This window comes from Hippocampus comes, unplaced genomic scaffold (assembly GCF_001891065.2).
Source record: "Hippocampus comes isolate QL1 unplaced genomic scaffold, H_comes_QL1_v1.1 scaffold156, whole genome shotgun sequence".
NCBI classification, from domain to species: Eukaryota; Metazoa; Chordata; class Actinopteri; order Syngnathiformes; family Syngnathidae; genus Hippocampus; species Hippocampus comes.
This window is the reverse complement of record NW_017805744.1, coordinates 2,550,718-2,567,794: the sequence shown is the minus strand read 5'-3', so window position 1 is coordinate 2,567,794 and position 17,077 is coordinate 2,550,718. Positions and strand designations below refer to the sequence as shown.

The 17,077-nt window shown below is 42.5% G+C and overlaps 1 protein-coding gene across 5 annotated transcripts in view; it reads right to left on the bottom strand.

Moving 5' to 3' along the window:
• Positions 1-17,077, bottom strand: part of LOC109524410 (teneurin-3) — a 223,870-nt gene that overhangs the window by 67,000 nt on the left and 139,793 nt on the right. For all 5 annotated transcript variants that reach the window (XM_019884281.1, XM_019884282.1, XM_019884283.1 and 2 more), the window contains 5 exons: positions 15,251-15,465; positions 9,324-9,534; positions 7,080-7,181; positions 5,726-5,920; positions 3,204-3,404 (listed from right to left, as the gene is read on the bottom strand). In XM_019884281.1, the coding sequence (XP_019739840.1) occupies positions 3,204-3,404; positions 5,726-5,920; positions 7,080-7,181; positions 9,324-9,534; positions 15,251-15,465 (924 nt within the window). The remainder of the gene's footprint in view (positions 1-3,203; positions 3,405-5,725; positions 5,921-7,079; positions 7,182-9,323; positions 9,535-15,250; positions 15,466-17,077) is intronic.

The following is a 17,077-nucleotide window of genomic DNA, read 5'->3' as shown; positions in this document are numbered from 1 at the left end:
AGTGTCACAACTTTGCACCTACTTTGACTATCTCCGACGCAGAGCATAATGAAGCTCCGGGAAGTCTTTTTTTTCTCCCTGTAATTTAATCAAGGTTGTAAAAACAAAGCGCGTCATCAGGAATTCATAAAGCCAGGGCCTGGCTCGCATTCATCAGTTTCCAGACTTTCAATCAGCGGGACATTGCAAATGAATAACTTTGGGTTTACGAAAGGAGAGGGAAAGACGGGAGAAATAATTTGATTTAGCCGTCTTTCCTGCTCAAAGACTTTCATGTCCAACTGAGTGAGGGAAATAAATTATTCCCTTGTAGGCGGATACAATTTTCAAAAGTCTCGCTGATTAATTACCGCAGATTGAAATGTGAGAAATGAGAAGTCAAAGCAAAATGCTTACCAGTCACTTGATGTTCCATATATTTACATGAGGCTCAAACTCTTAACAACACAGAATTGTTGGATTATCAAATATGAGCAATTTTTTTCCACAAAACTGTGAAAAGCACACTACATTAAAAGCAGAGTCACATTCAGAAACAACAATAGGGGCACAATTGGTCATGCATATGAAATTATGCAAGATTAAAGTGTAACACAATTACTGGAATGCAAGAATTACTTGCGCAAAAGAAATGCACAGAACGACTCCTGAAAAAAAAAGTTAATGGCACGCTGGATCAAATCAGTAACTCTCAGTATGCACAATACAAATGAACACAACCACAGCAAATAATCCACACAGTCCAAAAAAATTTTCTGCGGCACACATTTTGTCATATGCATGTAAGCATTTGATTATGTGATCGCTCCTCTTGCCGGTTATCCATGATAAACCACCTGGCACGCTCATTCACAAAATATACTCATATAACGCTACCGTTACTCTAGCTAGGTATTCATCAGACCTCCACCATGCACAATGAGAATGACCTGAAATAAACAGCCAAAATAGTCCATGGTACCCTCAGTCATCTGCGATTGGCTGGCAACCAGTTCAGGGTGTCCCCCCGCCTACTGCCCAAAAGACAGCTGGCATAGGCTCCAGCACGCCCGCGACCCTTGTGAGGGTAAGCGGATTAGAAAATGGATGGATGGACCCTCAGTCATGAGATACGATCATAAAATGCATGCAACTGTTCTTGTCGCCAGTTATTCATGACTGCCACGTTACCTAATAGAAATGCAACCTAAACAAACCAACAAGAAACTGCTCAACACTCCAAAAAGTCCACAGCAGGCTCGGGGTGTTTTGTTTGTTTGTTTGTTTGATGTGGCCATTTTCGACCAATTTTTTGATTTAGCCGTCTTTCCTGCTCAAAGACTTTCATGTCCAACTGAGTGAGGGAAATAAATTATTCCCTTGTAGGCGGATACAATTTTCAAAAGTCTCGCTGATTAATTACCGCAGATTGAAATGTGAGAAATGAGAAGTCAAAGCAAAATGCTTACCAGTCACTTGATGTTCCATATATTTACATGAGGCTCAAACTCTTAACAACACAGAATTGTTGGATTATCAAATATGAGCAATTTTTTTCCACAAAACTGTGAAAAGCACACTACATTAAAAGCAGAGTCACATTCAGAAACAACAATAGGGGCACAATTGGTCATGCATATGAAATTATGCAAGATTAAAGTGTAACACAATTACTGGAATGCAAGAATTACTTGCGCAAAAGAAATGCACAGAACGACTCCTGAAAAAAAAAGTTAATGGCACGCTGGATCAAATCAGTAACTCTCAGTATGCACAATACAAATGAACACAACCACAGCAAATAATCCACACAGTCCAAAAAAATTTTCTGCGGCACACATTTTGTCATATGCATGTAAGCATTTGATTATGTGATCGCTCCTCTTGCCGGTTATCCATGATAAACCACCTGGCACGCTCATTCACAAAATATACTCATATAACGCTACCGTTACTCTAGCTAGGTATTCATCAGACCTCCACCATGCACAATGAGAATGACCTGAAATAAACAGCCAAAATAGTCCATGGTACCCTCAGTCATCTGCGATTGGCTGGCAACCAGTTCAGGGTGTCCCCCCGCCTACTGCCCAAAAGACAGCTGGCATAGGCTCCAGCACGCCCGCGACCCTTGTGAGGGTAAGCGGATTAGAAAATGGATGGATGGACCCTCAGTCATGAGATACGATCATAAAATGCATGCAACTGTTCTTGTCGCCAGTTATTCATGACTGCCACGTTACCTAATAGAAATGCAACCTAAACAAACCAACAAGAAACTGCTCAACACTCCAAAAAGTCCACAGCAGGCTCGGGGTGTTTTGTTTGTTTGTTTGTTTGATGTGGCCATTTTCGACCAATTTCTAGGCGCAGCTGGGTTGTATATACAATCGAGCGACGTTCACTTTTACATCACATCACCATGAAGCATATCAAAGCCGCGCATACCTTGTACAATAGTTTGCCCCCAAATTGTATGAAAAGACTGTGTCATTCATTTTCAAGTCTGTTAATTAAAGCTAACGCATCTGTTGTTGTTCTGTGAGCGCATCAAAGGAAACGTACACAAACTAAGCGAATGTGTTGCCAGTTAATTTGAGTGTACAGTGTTGAAAGGCAAAATACGGACGCAGTACAAATGCAATGGGAGGTAATTAACTGCCTTTTGATGCCATGAAAGCAAAAAAAAAGGAAAATACACTTCCCACAAAAAATATTATTTTGAACATAAAAATATGTAAAAGTAATTTTTCGGGTTATTTGGAATGTGGGACGAAAGTGGAGTACCCGAAGAAAATCAATGCAAGCACGGGGAGAACATCCAAACATGTCACAGGAAGACCGGGGCTGGATTCTGACCCACAACCTCTGCACTGTGAGGCACACGTACTAACGTTGTCGCCGTCATGTTCACCATTTTTTTTTTTTTTTAAATTCAGTCCCCAAATTGGTTTCAATTCGCAATATGACATTTGGTGTAAATTTCTAGCATGAGTAGACCCACAAAAAAATCTCAAGAAACCATGTCTCAAAAGACAAAGGAAGTCGGCCATTTTGGTTAGCGATCAAATGCTCATTTTGGTCATTTCCAGAGGTTCTGAAATTCGTGATTCGTGTCTGTCATGTCTAGTTTCACAATATACAAAATTCAAGTCAAGACATTGTAATAATGCAATACATCACACAATATATTGCATTGATGTAGAAAAGGAAGTGAGTCTGACCTATGGAGCAATCAGCTCCTGTCCAGTTGTCCTCGCAGACGCACGTCCCAGAGTCGGTGTTGAAGGTTCCGTGACTGGAGCACTGCTCAGGACAAGTGCTCTTCAGGATCTCGCAGCTGATTCCTCCCCATCCCGGGTTGCAATGGCACTCGCCGTGATGACAAGTGCCATGTCCAGAGCACTTTGGGTCCACGCAGTCCACTAAGCGCACACAGTGAGCGATGTCACTTTAACACTTGACCACTTCATGTTAGTTGCATTCGAGATTATTTTCGCTTGAATAGAAATGCCACGGCTGCCTTTTTTTTAACACTCTGACCTCAATTGTACTTCCAGTCTAATGATATTCCATTAAAGGTGCGAGAAAAAGAAGCACAATTAGTGCCCCGCTAATACATAACTGCAATACTGCATCGAAGAGTGGTTGTCTGGTAGCACTGGATTGCTCAACATTGCAGTCTAAAATCATGTTCACTTGGTTCACTGCAGACTCTAGATTGTCTGCTTACAAAAATGTGTTTGGTTCATCTAAGACTTCCTTATTAATGACGTGTCATACTGTATGTTAAGTTCAATGAAAACTTTATATTGTCTCTAATTCTTACCAGATGGCATTAGGTTCATTGACGACAGACAACAACAGAAAAATTGAACAAGATAACAGCAATTGTCTTCATCCACCCCCATGTATGTGTGTGTGTGTGTGTGTGTGTGTGTGTGTGTGTGTGTGTGTGTGTGTGTGTGTGTGTGTGTGTGTGTTTGAAAGTATGTTAGTCCGGAACAAATGTACTTTTAACTCTAGACTCTAATTTCTTTGAAATTAACATACCACAGTACATTACTGAAGTTAAACAATAAACTGTCTTTGATGTTTCTAAAAATCTGAAAGGTTACACCAAAAACTGTCTTAATTTTTTTTCTTTTACAAGAAGCCAATTCATTAGTTATATGAAAGACTCTGACCTGTCTACGAAATGTACATTAAAATCAGGGAAGACTTAAAATGTCTCAAATTTCCATGTTTTACAAAAAAAGGAGGTATGCTGCTAAAAGAATGTTTACAAAGTGACGCACAAGAGTTGAATCGATTGGTAATCTTATCCAGACATGGGTTCTCCCTCGGCCATAGCCATCCGTCCACCACGAAAATACAAACTACAAAAGTAAATGAAAACAGTGTCTTCCCCATATTGCCTTCAAAGGCAAACCTACATTCATTCAGTTGCTTCGTGCATGCGAGGTTGCTAACCCGTGCGTGTAAATCTGATCCGATAATTGCCTTTGGCCGGAATGCAGGTCGATACCTTTAAATGCGCCCAAGCGGATCGGCCCTGTGAAAGGGTAAAGAATGGTGCTCTTTCCTGAACGATGGCATTGATTGATTGATCACAACGGGCGACTGCGAAACTCGACGATAGGTTAGCCCATTACCTGCCCAAGTTAATTTATTCACAGGGCGTCAATAACAACATACGATGCATTAGGTGCTCAACCGACTTGAAAACACACATTAAACAGCTACACGCAAATATTTTGTGTCCACTAGAGCAGTGTTTCCCAACCTAGGGGGTATGTGTACCCTTTTGTTCACATATCCTTGTTTATGTTTGTGGGTTCCTTTTTTACCGGTTCTCACCGGATCTAGCAAATCTAGCTCAATAAATGTTTAAAAACAACAAAAAATTCTAAATGTTAAATAAAACTGAACTGTATTGGCTCGGTGATTCTTTCGCATTACACTTCCACCCTATACTTTGAGAATCACTGAGTGAACCCATCCTTCATCATGGATATACATTTGACACCCCCGCTAGTGAGCAGGAAAATCCAAACTACAGACCGGGGGCCATTTGTGGCCCGCCATCCATCTTTCAGTGGCCTGTGACACGACCAAAAAAACCCTAAAAAGAACATTTGACATGGGCCACGTGTTTCGTTTAAAAAGGTGAAGGTGGGCAGAGTAAGCAGGGAGGGTGTCGGGAAAATAAGTTTCATTACGAGTAATATATTTGTTTATAAACTGTAGAACTTTAATATATATTCGAAGGTACGATTTAAAAAAAGAATTAATCTTCAGAACACTGTACTGAATCAAGATAATTCAATTTTAGAGGCAAAAATTGTTTCTTTCATTTCTTCCACAGCTGATGAAATTAACTCGACAATACAAACAATATATAATTGCTTTCTTGGCTGACTTTAGCGCGTTTCAAAAGCTGAAGAATTTTAAAATGGCCCTTTCACCCTTCCATTTTTCGATCGGCGGCCCTCAAACGAAAAAGTTTGGACACCCCTGCTGTAGCGAGATCATCTAAAAAAAAATTATGCATCCCACACTCGTGTAGTATGTCACAAAAAAAAAAAGTGCATTTTAGGTGTATTAAGTTCTTTTATGGCATTATAGTAAGTGGAACACCCCCCACCTCCAAAATAGATAAATAAATAATGAAATAGATAAATCGCATTACACAAGTACATACATTCTCCCAAAAATCAGCACTGTAGTGGGAAGAATATGTTACCTTGGTCACAGTTGCTACCTCTCCAGCCGGCATTGCACACACAGTTTCCCGCCACGCACACCCCGTGGCCCCTGCACTGAGGGTCCACGCACTGGCCCGAGGCCACATCACACTCGGTGCCCTTCCAGCCACTGTAGCACTGACAGCGCCCCCTGGTGTACTGGCCATTACCGCTGCACAGGACAGGGCACGCAGCTTGGAGATGTGGAAAAAAAAAAAACAAAGAAAATGAAGACAGTAAGTTCAGAGTAAATCCCGTTACTTGATTGACATACAAGGCAACCAATCAGATGACAACTGAATCACCGCACATGCGCAAACAACGGTGCTCAGCGCTAAGCTAGTCAGCGAATTAACTCAGATTTTAAGGCAGAGGTGCCCAATACGTCAATCGCGATCGACCGGGAGCCAGCGGACTGGTCCCAAGTCGAGCGCGAGCGTTGGGAGGAGGAAGTGGGGGCGAAAAAAAATTTGTGTGTCTGTGTTTCGATTTCATTCATGTTGGGTGACGTTCCGGCTGCCGCTCATCTCGGCGTGCGATGTATATGTATATGCTTGCACGTGCATTTATATGTACATCCTTGCACGTGCACGATCGGGTCGATCACGGGAGGTTCGTAGCTTCAAAAGTCGATCTTCGGTCAAATATGTACCAAGCTGACCCAAGTTGTAAGTAACCACTGCAGCTCGCGCGCGCGTGTGTGTGCGTGTGTGTGTGTGTATGTGTGCGTGCGTGCGTGCGTGCGATGTGGCTCTTTGCAGTAACACAGTAAAAAAATTGGCTTAGTCTCGGACTGGTTGGCTACCCCTGTCCTAAACCATCCCCGCCCCACCGACGCATGGCGGTTGCTTTTTTTCTTGTGTCATCAAAACGTCCTATTTCTGTCTGCGTTTTTCCAGTTTGTCAAACCAAATTGGGCAGAAGTATGTTGGCAACAAGAAATATTGGATTTTTTTTTCATATTATATATAGACACACACGCACGCGCGCACACACACACACACACCCACACACACACACACACACACACACACACACACACACACACACACACAAAGCAAATTAATACATTTTAAAAATCAGCAGTTTTACCCATCGTAGTAGCGGAAGTCGATGAAAGATTTACTTGCGCTGTCTTATATTTCAGGGGCAAAATGTGACAATTTAGGGACAGTTTGGAGCCCTGTTTTCATATATATATATATATATATATATATATATAGAGAGAGAGAGAGAGAGAGAGAGAAAGAGAGAGATAGACAGATAGATAGATGCATGCACACACACACACACACACACACACACACACACACACACACACACACACATATTCAGATAAAAGTGGATAATTACCTCTGGAACAGTACGGCCCGATGAATCCTGGGAAGCAGTGACAGGAACCCGCCATGCACTCGCCGTTCCCGTAGCAGTTGTGCGCACACTCGGTGACAGACTCTGTGGGAAGTCAGACTATTAATAAAGCATCACGCCACTGTCACCCTGCCGCAAATCTGGGGGAGATTGCTTTTAAAGTAACTTTTTGACAAGTGCACATTTCACCACGAGGCAGTGCCCCATCCAACCCCCCAGCACCAAGCATCCCTTATTTGTGTAAGATAGTGTATCCATTCCACTGCGGTTTAAGCCTCCGTAACATGTCTGCTCACGTCTGTCAAATAAAAGCCACAAAAGGCATATAAATTAAAGCAAATAATTACCTCAGCATGTATTGCCCCTGTCTTTCCTACTTTTTCCCCCAGCATCTCCTGCTTTTTTTTTTATCCTTCTATTGCGGCCCAACGCCCTAATGATCAAACCGAGCGGAGCAATCTCCCAAGTGTTTTAAGTCCTCTCCGTCTTGAAGTTAATCTGACACATCCTACAAGGGTAAAAGCCAGTGCTTGCTCGACAGACTCCCAAAAGACATCATTTTGATAAGTGTGAAGAGGGCAAACTTTTTTATTATGATGATTTTGGAGGGTGTGATTACTTTGGATTGTGGTGGATGTTCCACTTGTATTGGATGTTTCTTTCTGCTTCAGGTGGACCCTGGCAATTTCCGCCAGGCTCGTCAATACCTTCATATTTGGGAGGACCAAATCAATCAAAGCCTTGCCCCCCGGAGGAAATGGAGGCAGAAAAATATATCTCCAGCCTTTTTCGAAAGCCTACAAGTTGTTTGGCTGGAAGAATCAATGCTCATGCATGGCTTTTATTACAGTGCGGCAGCCAATGATCAGCGAATCTCCCAAGGAACAACTCTCGTTCACCTGCAAGGCTGCGGAAGATTGTCACGCAGGTGAAGCCAGAAAGGCCCCGCTTACTTCACAACAAGTAGACAGGGCTGACTTTTTTTTTCTTTCTTTTGTTTGTTGAAATGTTTTATGGACGGGCATCTAGGAAAAAAACAATGTCATATATCACCACTCAAAGAAGGTTAAATTAAAGGGTGAGTTTTCAGTTTTCACAAAAACCCCAAAACATCTTCCTTATCTTCCTCAATATGCGAAAACTGTCAGTGTCAAAGTGAGAGTAGCGCATTAGTAAAAAGATCTGTGAAAAAAAAAAGTATCCCTCTTTGACCTCATGTTGTGCCCTTTGATTTTTTTCAGAAAGGGAAAACAACCAATCAGAGACAGCAGGTGTGAACGAGAAGTCACACCCGAGCAACCTTGCGCTGACTTGCTTCGGCTCTAGGAGCTTTCCTGTGTGACTCCACCTTGAGACTACTATTGAACGTTCCACTTCACTTCATTCGGCCATGCAGGAGTTACGACTCATTGAAATAATTTTGGAAAGTTTCCAACTGCAGTATTTTCTGTCACTTTTTGTATTGCATGTTTTGAAAGAAGTTACATTGCGACCAAAAAAAATAAAGTTTTGTTTGTTGGATAACAAATACAATTTTATATTCAAATTAGACTCTTTGTGTTTGTCCCCTTTGTTCCTTCCTTGGGGCATTGCAAAGACTGCTAAGCATTGGTAAAAATGCTTTCAAACTCCCATTGATGCTCAGTAAACAAAACACCCATATGCTGTACTATAAATGTTACATGAACCTGCTAAGGGGCCTCAGATGCAAACTAGCCAACCACAAGAATATGTCACATGCAAAACTATCATGTGATCTCTCAATTTAAATACTGTATTCATAAAAAATAAAAATAAAAAAAAAATACAGTAAATAAGTTATTTAAAAGTAAACATATGCACGTATATATTAAATGCCTTTTGGGGTGTCAAAGTACAGAGGGCTGAAAACAAATGCGCACCATACCTCGTTTTGAAACCCTATATAATTTTCAATCCACTTCACAATGATGTGCGACTTTGTTTTGGTCTACAACATAAAATCTCAAAGTACACTCAAGTTTGTGATTGTCAGGTCACAAAATGTGGAAAATTTTCAAGGGGCAAGAATACTTTTTCTAGGCACTGTAGCATAACGGCCTGTTTATAGCCTACATTAAGTACAATGCACATCTCATGCACGTGAGTGAAGGGTGTGGCTCTGGTCAAAGGCCTCGGAGACCTGTTTTGAAAAGTCTCCAAAACAGTGGCCACCAATACGGTATTTGCAGTTCAAAACGGTCTTACCCTGAATGATAGTATTGTACGACACTGCCTCTATGCTGCGTCCATCATTGTAGAAAGCCAGGTGCCACACACCAGTGTCTAGGTACTGGATGAATCCCGCCTGATGGACCACCACCTGGTGCTCTGGGCGGGCTCCCCTCTCGGTATCGCTTGGGGCGCGGTGTTCATTGGAGATAAGGCGGCTGCCATCCAGGAGCTCCACAAAGTCGTACTGCGGAAAAGCGCACACGAAAGAAGGGTGAAAGGCTCTGGAGGAAGTGATTGATTTGATTAGAAGAGTGTGTTACTGTTAAGTCATACTTGGGTTTATATAAGATAAACCTAATATTCATAGCATAAATCTAATGCACAACACATAGAGTTGACATGGCAAACATGGGCAACAGCTTGTGATTGTTTTGACGACACAAGTGTATGTTTGTTAGGCCACACGTAGCTTTACAATGCGTGACATAACCTTAATATGGCACACACAATGTTAACGCGCCATACATAAACAACACAAAGCAAGGGACTGTTTTGGCTACACAGGTGTATGATTGTTATGCCATGAATAGCTTTAATATGCCCCACATCATTTTAACGAGCAATACGTAGCTTTTTTTCAACGTGCCATACACGAGCAACTTAAGTGAGTGATTGTTTTGACCATGCAAATGCATGTTTGTTAGGCCAATTGAGTTTAAATTGCTGCCTGTGAACAACAGTTGTATGTCACATTGGCACGAAGCTTTGTGAGTTTAGATTATTGCTCCCCTTTTAATTTTCTTTGCTTTGTCCCCAGATTAAAGAGAGCAAAAGACAAATTCAATAAATGATTCGTCAGAGAAATGTCACTGCATTTAGTTTCTCGTGTGGGGTTTTGTGCATGGAAATCCAATATTTAAGGAGAATGTTGATTTTACCGTCAGTGGGTATTAGCAGTGAGTTGCTGCACTAAAAGGGAGAAAAAAAACTCTCTCTCACTCTGTCTCTCTCTCTCTCTCTCTCTCTCTCTCTCTCTCTCTCTCTCTCTCTCTCTCTAGAATTGGCTTTGGCACATAATTTTATTTCTTTTATTTGCATGAAAATCAAAAGGTAATTCACTTATACGCCTGACAGATAGAGTTTGCAGAGGGCTGACAAAGTTTGTATTTGTTTTAAGTATGTAAATTATGCTGCCCAAAATGAATTAATTCAATTTGTTGAAAATAAAATTGTTTTCTGAAAATGAGTTCTTCAGGAAGGCAGCAAAGCAGAGATCTAAATGTACTTTCCCCCAAATAAACATCGACTTACAAGACAAACAAGGCGTGATTCCCGCCTGGCAAAATAATTGAAGAGGTGCATCCGCGCTCACAGCACCCGCTAAACAGCTGGACCTCATTTGGACCTCAACTGTGCAGCACGGAAGAAAACAACCCGTCCCCCAGACAGGCTAATGGGTACAGCGAAATACAGCAGATGCAGACAAGAGGATTCCCTGGTTAAAAACGTTCCACGCTCCATGCAGACAAACTGAGCCTCTGGGGCAGACTCGTGTTTGGAACGAAGAACCAAGGGGAAGCTTGCGAAGCATACAAATTGTCACAGTCTTTTGTAGAGAGCTCGGATCGGACTATAGCTGGCCTAGCAACAATACCAGAGAAAACAAAACTAAAGACTGGCTTGAGGCACAAACATCTTCCCGCTTGAGATGTCTTGAAGCCTGATGGTGAACGAACTGGAATATGCACTGACGTTAAGTAAGGTGTACCCTCTTATAATACAGCACCTTGGGTTGAACCAATTGGTAGATATATTACACGAGGGCAGCATTTCAACCCTGAAAACAAAACATTTCTTTCCGACTTGGAAAGTTCATGTGGTCGAAATGAACCTTCGGGGTCCAATCATAAGACGGAAATTGACTAGCACTGGAAGCCAAATTCTGACAGCAGTATTAACCATGTATGGGACTGGGAAACAAGAGGAATGATTCTTCCTTTGGTTTGTTATATAAAAATGATACAATCCATACTTCCAAGACTGGCCAACAGGCTGGAAATACGGAAATTACAGACACTATTGGATGGAAGTGAGTCAGAAAAGCTTCTCGGTGTGGTTGGTGTAGCAAATGCATACAAGTCATAGCAATACATGGCATGAAGTAGGACGGTGACAAAAATTGACATACGAACATGACTTGCAGGGAATACAGGATATGTGAGCGAGGGAAAAGACAATGAGTATCGCCGTATTGGAAAGGGAGGCCGTTGGAGGATTTACATATATGTTTTTGTTTGTTTTACAGGGAAAAACTACAACCATGAGCAAGAAGTTTAGAAGTTTTTCAGAACAGCTGCAGACCAAAGCTCAAAAATGGAAGTGGTTCACCGAACCTGAATTCTAACCCTAACTTCACACCACAACACTGACGCCAACCCTAACCACCTAAATCTAACGCCTAACTAGTGTAAATTCTGTTCCAACCCTACCCCCTACACGTCTAACTCTAACTTGGATTGCTGAGTCCCTCGACCCCAAACTGTAACATTCACATCTGTAAACCTAACCTAAATCCACCAATCCAAAGCCACCAACCATAAGAGCAGGTGTGTATTTAATCATTTGAGGGACCAAGCTAAACCCAGTCATGGGGCCCTCCACATTTGTGTATTGCAAACATTTTAAATACTGTTTGTCATCAATCAAAACTTGTAAAGTCCTGAAATTGATTCTTGAGGTTGGTCGAACACGTGCATCATTTCAACGCTTGCTGTAACTCAAAGGAAGAATTACCAAGATTTGATCATTCAAGTCTGCACATATGCAGTAAGAAGTTAGAAAAGTGCACTGTGTGCAAGAGAGAGGAGGAGCACTTGAAACAATCATAATTGATGAAGCATTTTGTTGTGTTTTTAAGTAGGTGAATTAAGATTGGAAAAACAATAAGTGCTTTCATCCATCCATTCATTTTCTAAGCTGCCTATCCCAGCTGTCTTCGAGCAGTAGGCGGGGGACACCTTGAACCGGTTGCCAGCCAACCGCAGGGCATGCATAGACGAATAACCATTCGCGCTTACACTCACACTTTGGGACAATTTAGAGTGTTCCATTAACCTGCCACGCATGTTTTTGGAATGTGGGAGGACACCGGAGTACCCTGAGAAAGTAATTACTTTCAATCAAAGAAAACTATTAATTTTTGGGGCACCTCAAAATCTTGGCATCCCAGGCCTATCTTACTTAATGTTAAGTCCCACACCAAACATCAACCCTAACCCCTAACCGTAACACTTACAACTCTAATCCTAACCTCAATCCGAAACCAAACACTACTCTGGAAGAATACACTAAATAACTAAAGTAACATTTTTCAGCTTGGACAAATTCAAAACTTTTACCAATTTTCAAAGTGTTCACACATTAAAGGAACCCTATGCTGCACCATGAATATTATATTTTTCAGAAGTACTGAAACTCAAGCGTTAGAACTGTGGAACAACCACCCGGTCGGCACCATCAAACAATCTGTTTCAAACATGCTGCTTTGCCTGCCTGTGGCAAATAGTGAATATGGCTTTAAATGAATGTTTCTGAAGGAAAAGGGCATAAGAAAATACATTGAAACAACATTTATTACCCAGATTTGTGACAGACAGGGACCTTGGGAACCATTTCTTTGGGCTGATTTTCATACTGCTCATGTGAAGTCGACCCTTTGATGGCAGGAGGGGGCAAGGAAAGGCGGCTAGGTGGATGTTATTAACCTGGCGGAAGTTGGCTTCTTTGTGCTGGGGGGAAGCAATAATACAGTCCCATCCCAATAGCTTAGAGCCTTCTGGTCGAGTGCATCCGTCTCGATGAGGTTGCTTGAACCGCTTCTAATCTCATCTCAGACCAACAATAGTGGTGACATTAAGCGTAGAGAGTCAGAGGACAAACACAACCTTTAGATTGAGTGACCTGCATGAAATTCTCCAGGAAACAAAAGTCCGTTTTTTTCCCCTTCGAATTTGTTTTCTTTGTACAGCCGCAGACAGGCACTCAATAGCAGCAGGACAAGGTCTATATTTGACAAGAGGCGTAAAAGTTGTTACTCGTAAATGTTGTTCTCCCCTTTGCTGGCTGTGAATGGGACGCTCAATATCGCCGGCCGGGCTCTTTCATGCTCAGCTGAGTGAACGTATTGATCTGTGGCTGAATGGCGCTCCGAAGAGGCCACGATTGACACGACGTCCGGCGTTGACACAAAAGAGGTCGTCTTGTTAATTACTCCGCTTTGATTTTTGAGTTTATTTCCCTTTCGTTTTTATCTACAACCTTAAAAGTGCAATCCGACTTCACCTGTGTGACCAACACCACCCTCCTCTGCACTCCTCTTACCCAATTCCTTTAACCCCTACTCCCGAGCCCTGTTTTGTTTGTGACTAGACCTTTCTTTTTTGATTCTGCTGTGATATCCCCCGTCTCTCCTCTAACCCTAAACCTTAATCTTAACCTGCACCATTTAAACCAAATACCACCTCCCGAGTCAGCAAACACCCCCGACCCTGTTTTTTGTTACCTCCCTTTCTTCTCTTATTCTACTAACCTGTTTGCCTCATTCCTCCACTAACCACTAACCCAAGCCTGAACCCTAAACCCCTAAATCTAACTAACTACTAAATGCCCGAACCAATTCCATTGTCCTGTTAAGTACTCGCTTTTCCTATTTCAGACACTTGACCTTGCCCTGGCTCTTCTCTCACCCTAACAATTTAAATCATGTCCCCTGAACCCTGAAATGTAACCCTTAAATTTCCTGTAACTAACCCTAACATCCTTAAAATTTGTTGAGCTTCTTCTCCTTCTCTATCACACCACCTCTATCGCCTTAAAAATGCAATCCATCTCACCTGCGTGACCACCTGCATTCGAGTTAAGTGTTTCTTCCCAAGGACAGAATGTCAACAAGGTGAGGCTGAGAGCTTTATTTCACAGGCTGCTGTCATCTGAGTGCTTCCATCAGCAGCGTCCTCAGACGTCGGGAATTCACTACTGGCATTCAGGTGACATGTCGGAACATTTTGGGAACACTTGTGGGGGCAAATGGCTGACACGTAAGGAACAGTGAAAGGTGTGTAAGGTAAAACAGAAACCGAGATGTAAAAGCTGAAGGAAAGTCAATTTAATTAGTCAAAATTGAATTTTCTTGAAATCTATATAATGTGTGTGGACACTGACATTATTGATTGTGTTAATTTCCTGTTCAACCCACAAACATTCATGATCACAGCATGCATTGATTGGAAAGAAATGTAACTATCCAATTTTAAAATAACACTAACCCTCCAATCCTAACGCAAAATCGTAATTTAAATAACAAATCTAACTGACCAAACACCTGAACACTACAACCCCAATCCCTGACACTACATTATCTTAAACTCTAACCGGCTAACCACTCTCCTGACCCTCTAACTCCCAACCCCCAAATGTAATACCCTCAGCCCTAAACCTATCTCTAACGCTGCCCTCTAACCAGAACCCTCAAACCATACTCGAACCCTACGACCTTACCCGATAGCACTAACCCTCTAACCCTTACTGTAACCTAAACACCTTAAGCCAGAAACGTAAATATTTAACTAACTCTTAACCTCCTAACCCTGAAACCCCTTCAACCCTAATCCCGCAAAATCTCTCACTGTTGTCACTCTGATATCGTCACAGCTCGCTGTGGCTGAATTGAACAGTTTGCAAATCAGCATTCATGGCACAGCGTTGCAACCTTGCACAGCAGCAGGACATACACAATTAATGGATTGGTTGACGGCACACTGTGCTGTGCTGTGCTCAGTGCTGTGTGAAAGGGCCTGAACTGCAGGGTTAAGTAATTAACATATTAGTAGCCTAGAACCCGAACCCTTCACCCCTTATACCATTAACATAACCACAACAAAAATAAAAGCTGAAGTCCTCACCTGCGTGTGAGATGGCGCAAGGCCTTTGCGCCCATATACACCGATCAGGGCATTCTTTTGCACAGAGATGTTGAATTTGAGGAAGCGTGGTTTGTCCACGCTGAGCCGGGAACGCCAGAACACGCCTGGTGGAACGTTTTGGCCCGCACTCTTCCCGATGTCCACAGGTCCTGTGTCCAGAGAGTTGTTCTCCTGGTGGAGAACACTTGTCCTTCCTAGGTGGCGGAAACAGAACAGTTGCTATTGCTACTTTTTTAGGCACTCAGGCATCATGTTATTTTCAATCTAGATTCGCAGTCAACTCAATTGCTGTGTGCAGTGCAAGGTGAAGAGTGGTCTTGTAAGTGATCAGTACATTTCTCAGCTTCATTATAAGGGTTATACAGACTGACTAACTTGTCGACTTTATTATTTGTGGCCCCTGTAAAGCCATAGGGGCCGGAATCACAACAGTCTGCCTGAATGTCCCAGGGAGAAAGAACCCTTGTGCTTGGCTTTCTGGCCTCCTGGCCAGCTAAGCACCTCACGTATGGTGTCCCTGAAACCCACAAGACTGCCTTCTATTTTGTAATGTGAAGCGCCTCTAGGTGAGAGAGAATCAATGAAGGAGGAAAAACGGGCTTGAGCAGGATTTTGAACAACTGTGATTTTTACCATTCATCCATTTTCAAATCCGCTCATCCTCACACAGGTCGCGGGTGTGCTGGAGCCTATCGCAGCTGTCTTCGGGCAGTAGGCGGGGTATACCTTGAACTGTTTGCCAGCCAATCGCAGGGCACACAGAGACAAACTACCATTCGAAGGGACAATTTAGAGTGTTCCATCACTCTTATCATGCATGTTTTTGTAATGTGGGAGGGAACTGGAGTATCCGGAGAAAACCCATGCAGTCATGGGGAGAACATGCAAACTCCACACAGGAAGGCGTATCATGCATATTTTTGTAATGTGGGAGGGAACTGGAGTATCCGGAGAAAACCCATGCAGTCATGGGGAGAACATGCAAACTCCACACAGGAAGGCGAACCCTGCACCTCTGCACTGTGAGGCCGACACGCTAACCAGTCAACCAGCGATCCGCCCAATTTCTTTGCATTTGTCTTTAAGATTTCATTTTTTCCCAATAAACTCTTCCTCGTGGTTGCTCCACAATCTTTTGTGTCCATGTTTATATCTTGAAAGCTACGCCACTTTTTACTTTGCTCAGTCTGCCTTGTTTCTTGCTGTTTTCACCACAACAATAGTCTGTTTTCTTGAAAGATTATAGCATATGGTCACTCCACAATGTTGTATGCATCTGTGTAGCTACGCAACTAACTTGTTCCACCCAGTCTCATTTATAATTCACCCTTTTCACCCAAGTAGACACTGACATATGGTCGCTCTATAATGCTGTGTGTGTCTAGGCTCATGTACTGTACCCTTGCATCCAGTTGGCTTCATTTCCTGATTTCTCTTTGTTTTACATGTTTGTTTTCCCCCAGTAGATGCTGACATGTGGTCACTCCACATTGTTTCACGCGTCCATATTTACACTGTGTCCTGGGTGCGATGCTACTTAGTCGTTCCGGATGGGCTGCCTCGTTTCTTGCTGTTTCTCTGCATTTCCCACGAATAGTCTTGTTATTCCAAGGATACAATGAGGTATGGACACGCCATTATATTGGTGGTGGTGTGTGTGTGTGTGTTCTCCAGGCAACTACCGTTGCTGGATTGCTTCATAATAGTCCAATTCTGCTTTAAATGGCACTTTCACTTAACAATTGTAATATACTGGTTACATGTTGAGCATAACATACTTTTATGTAGGTGGACGATGTGATTCCT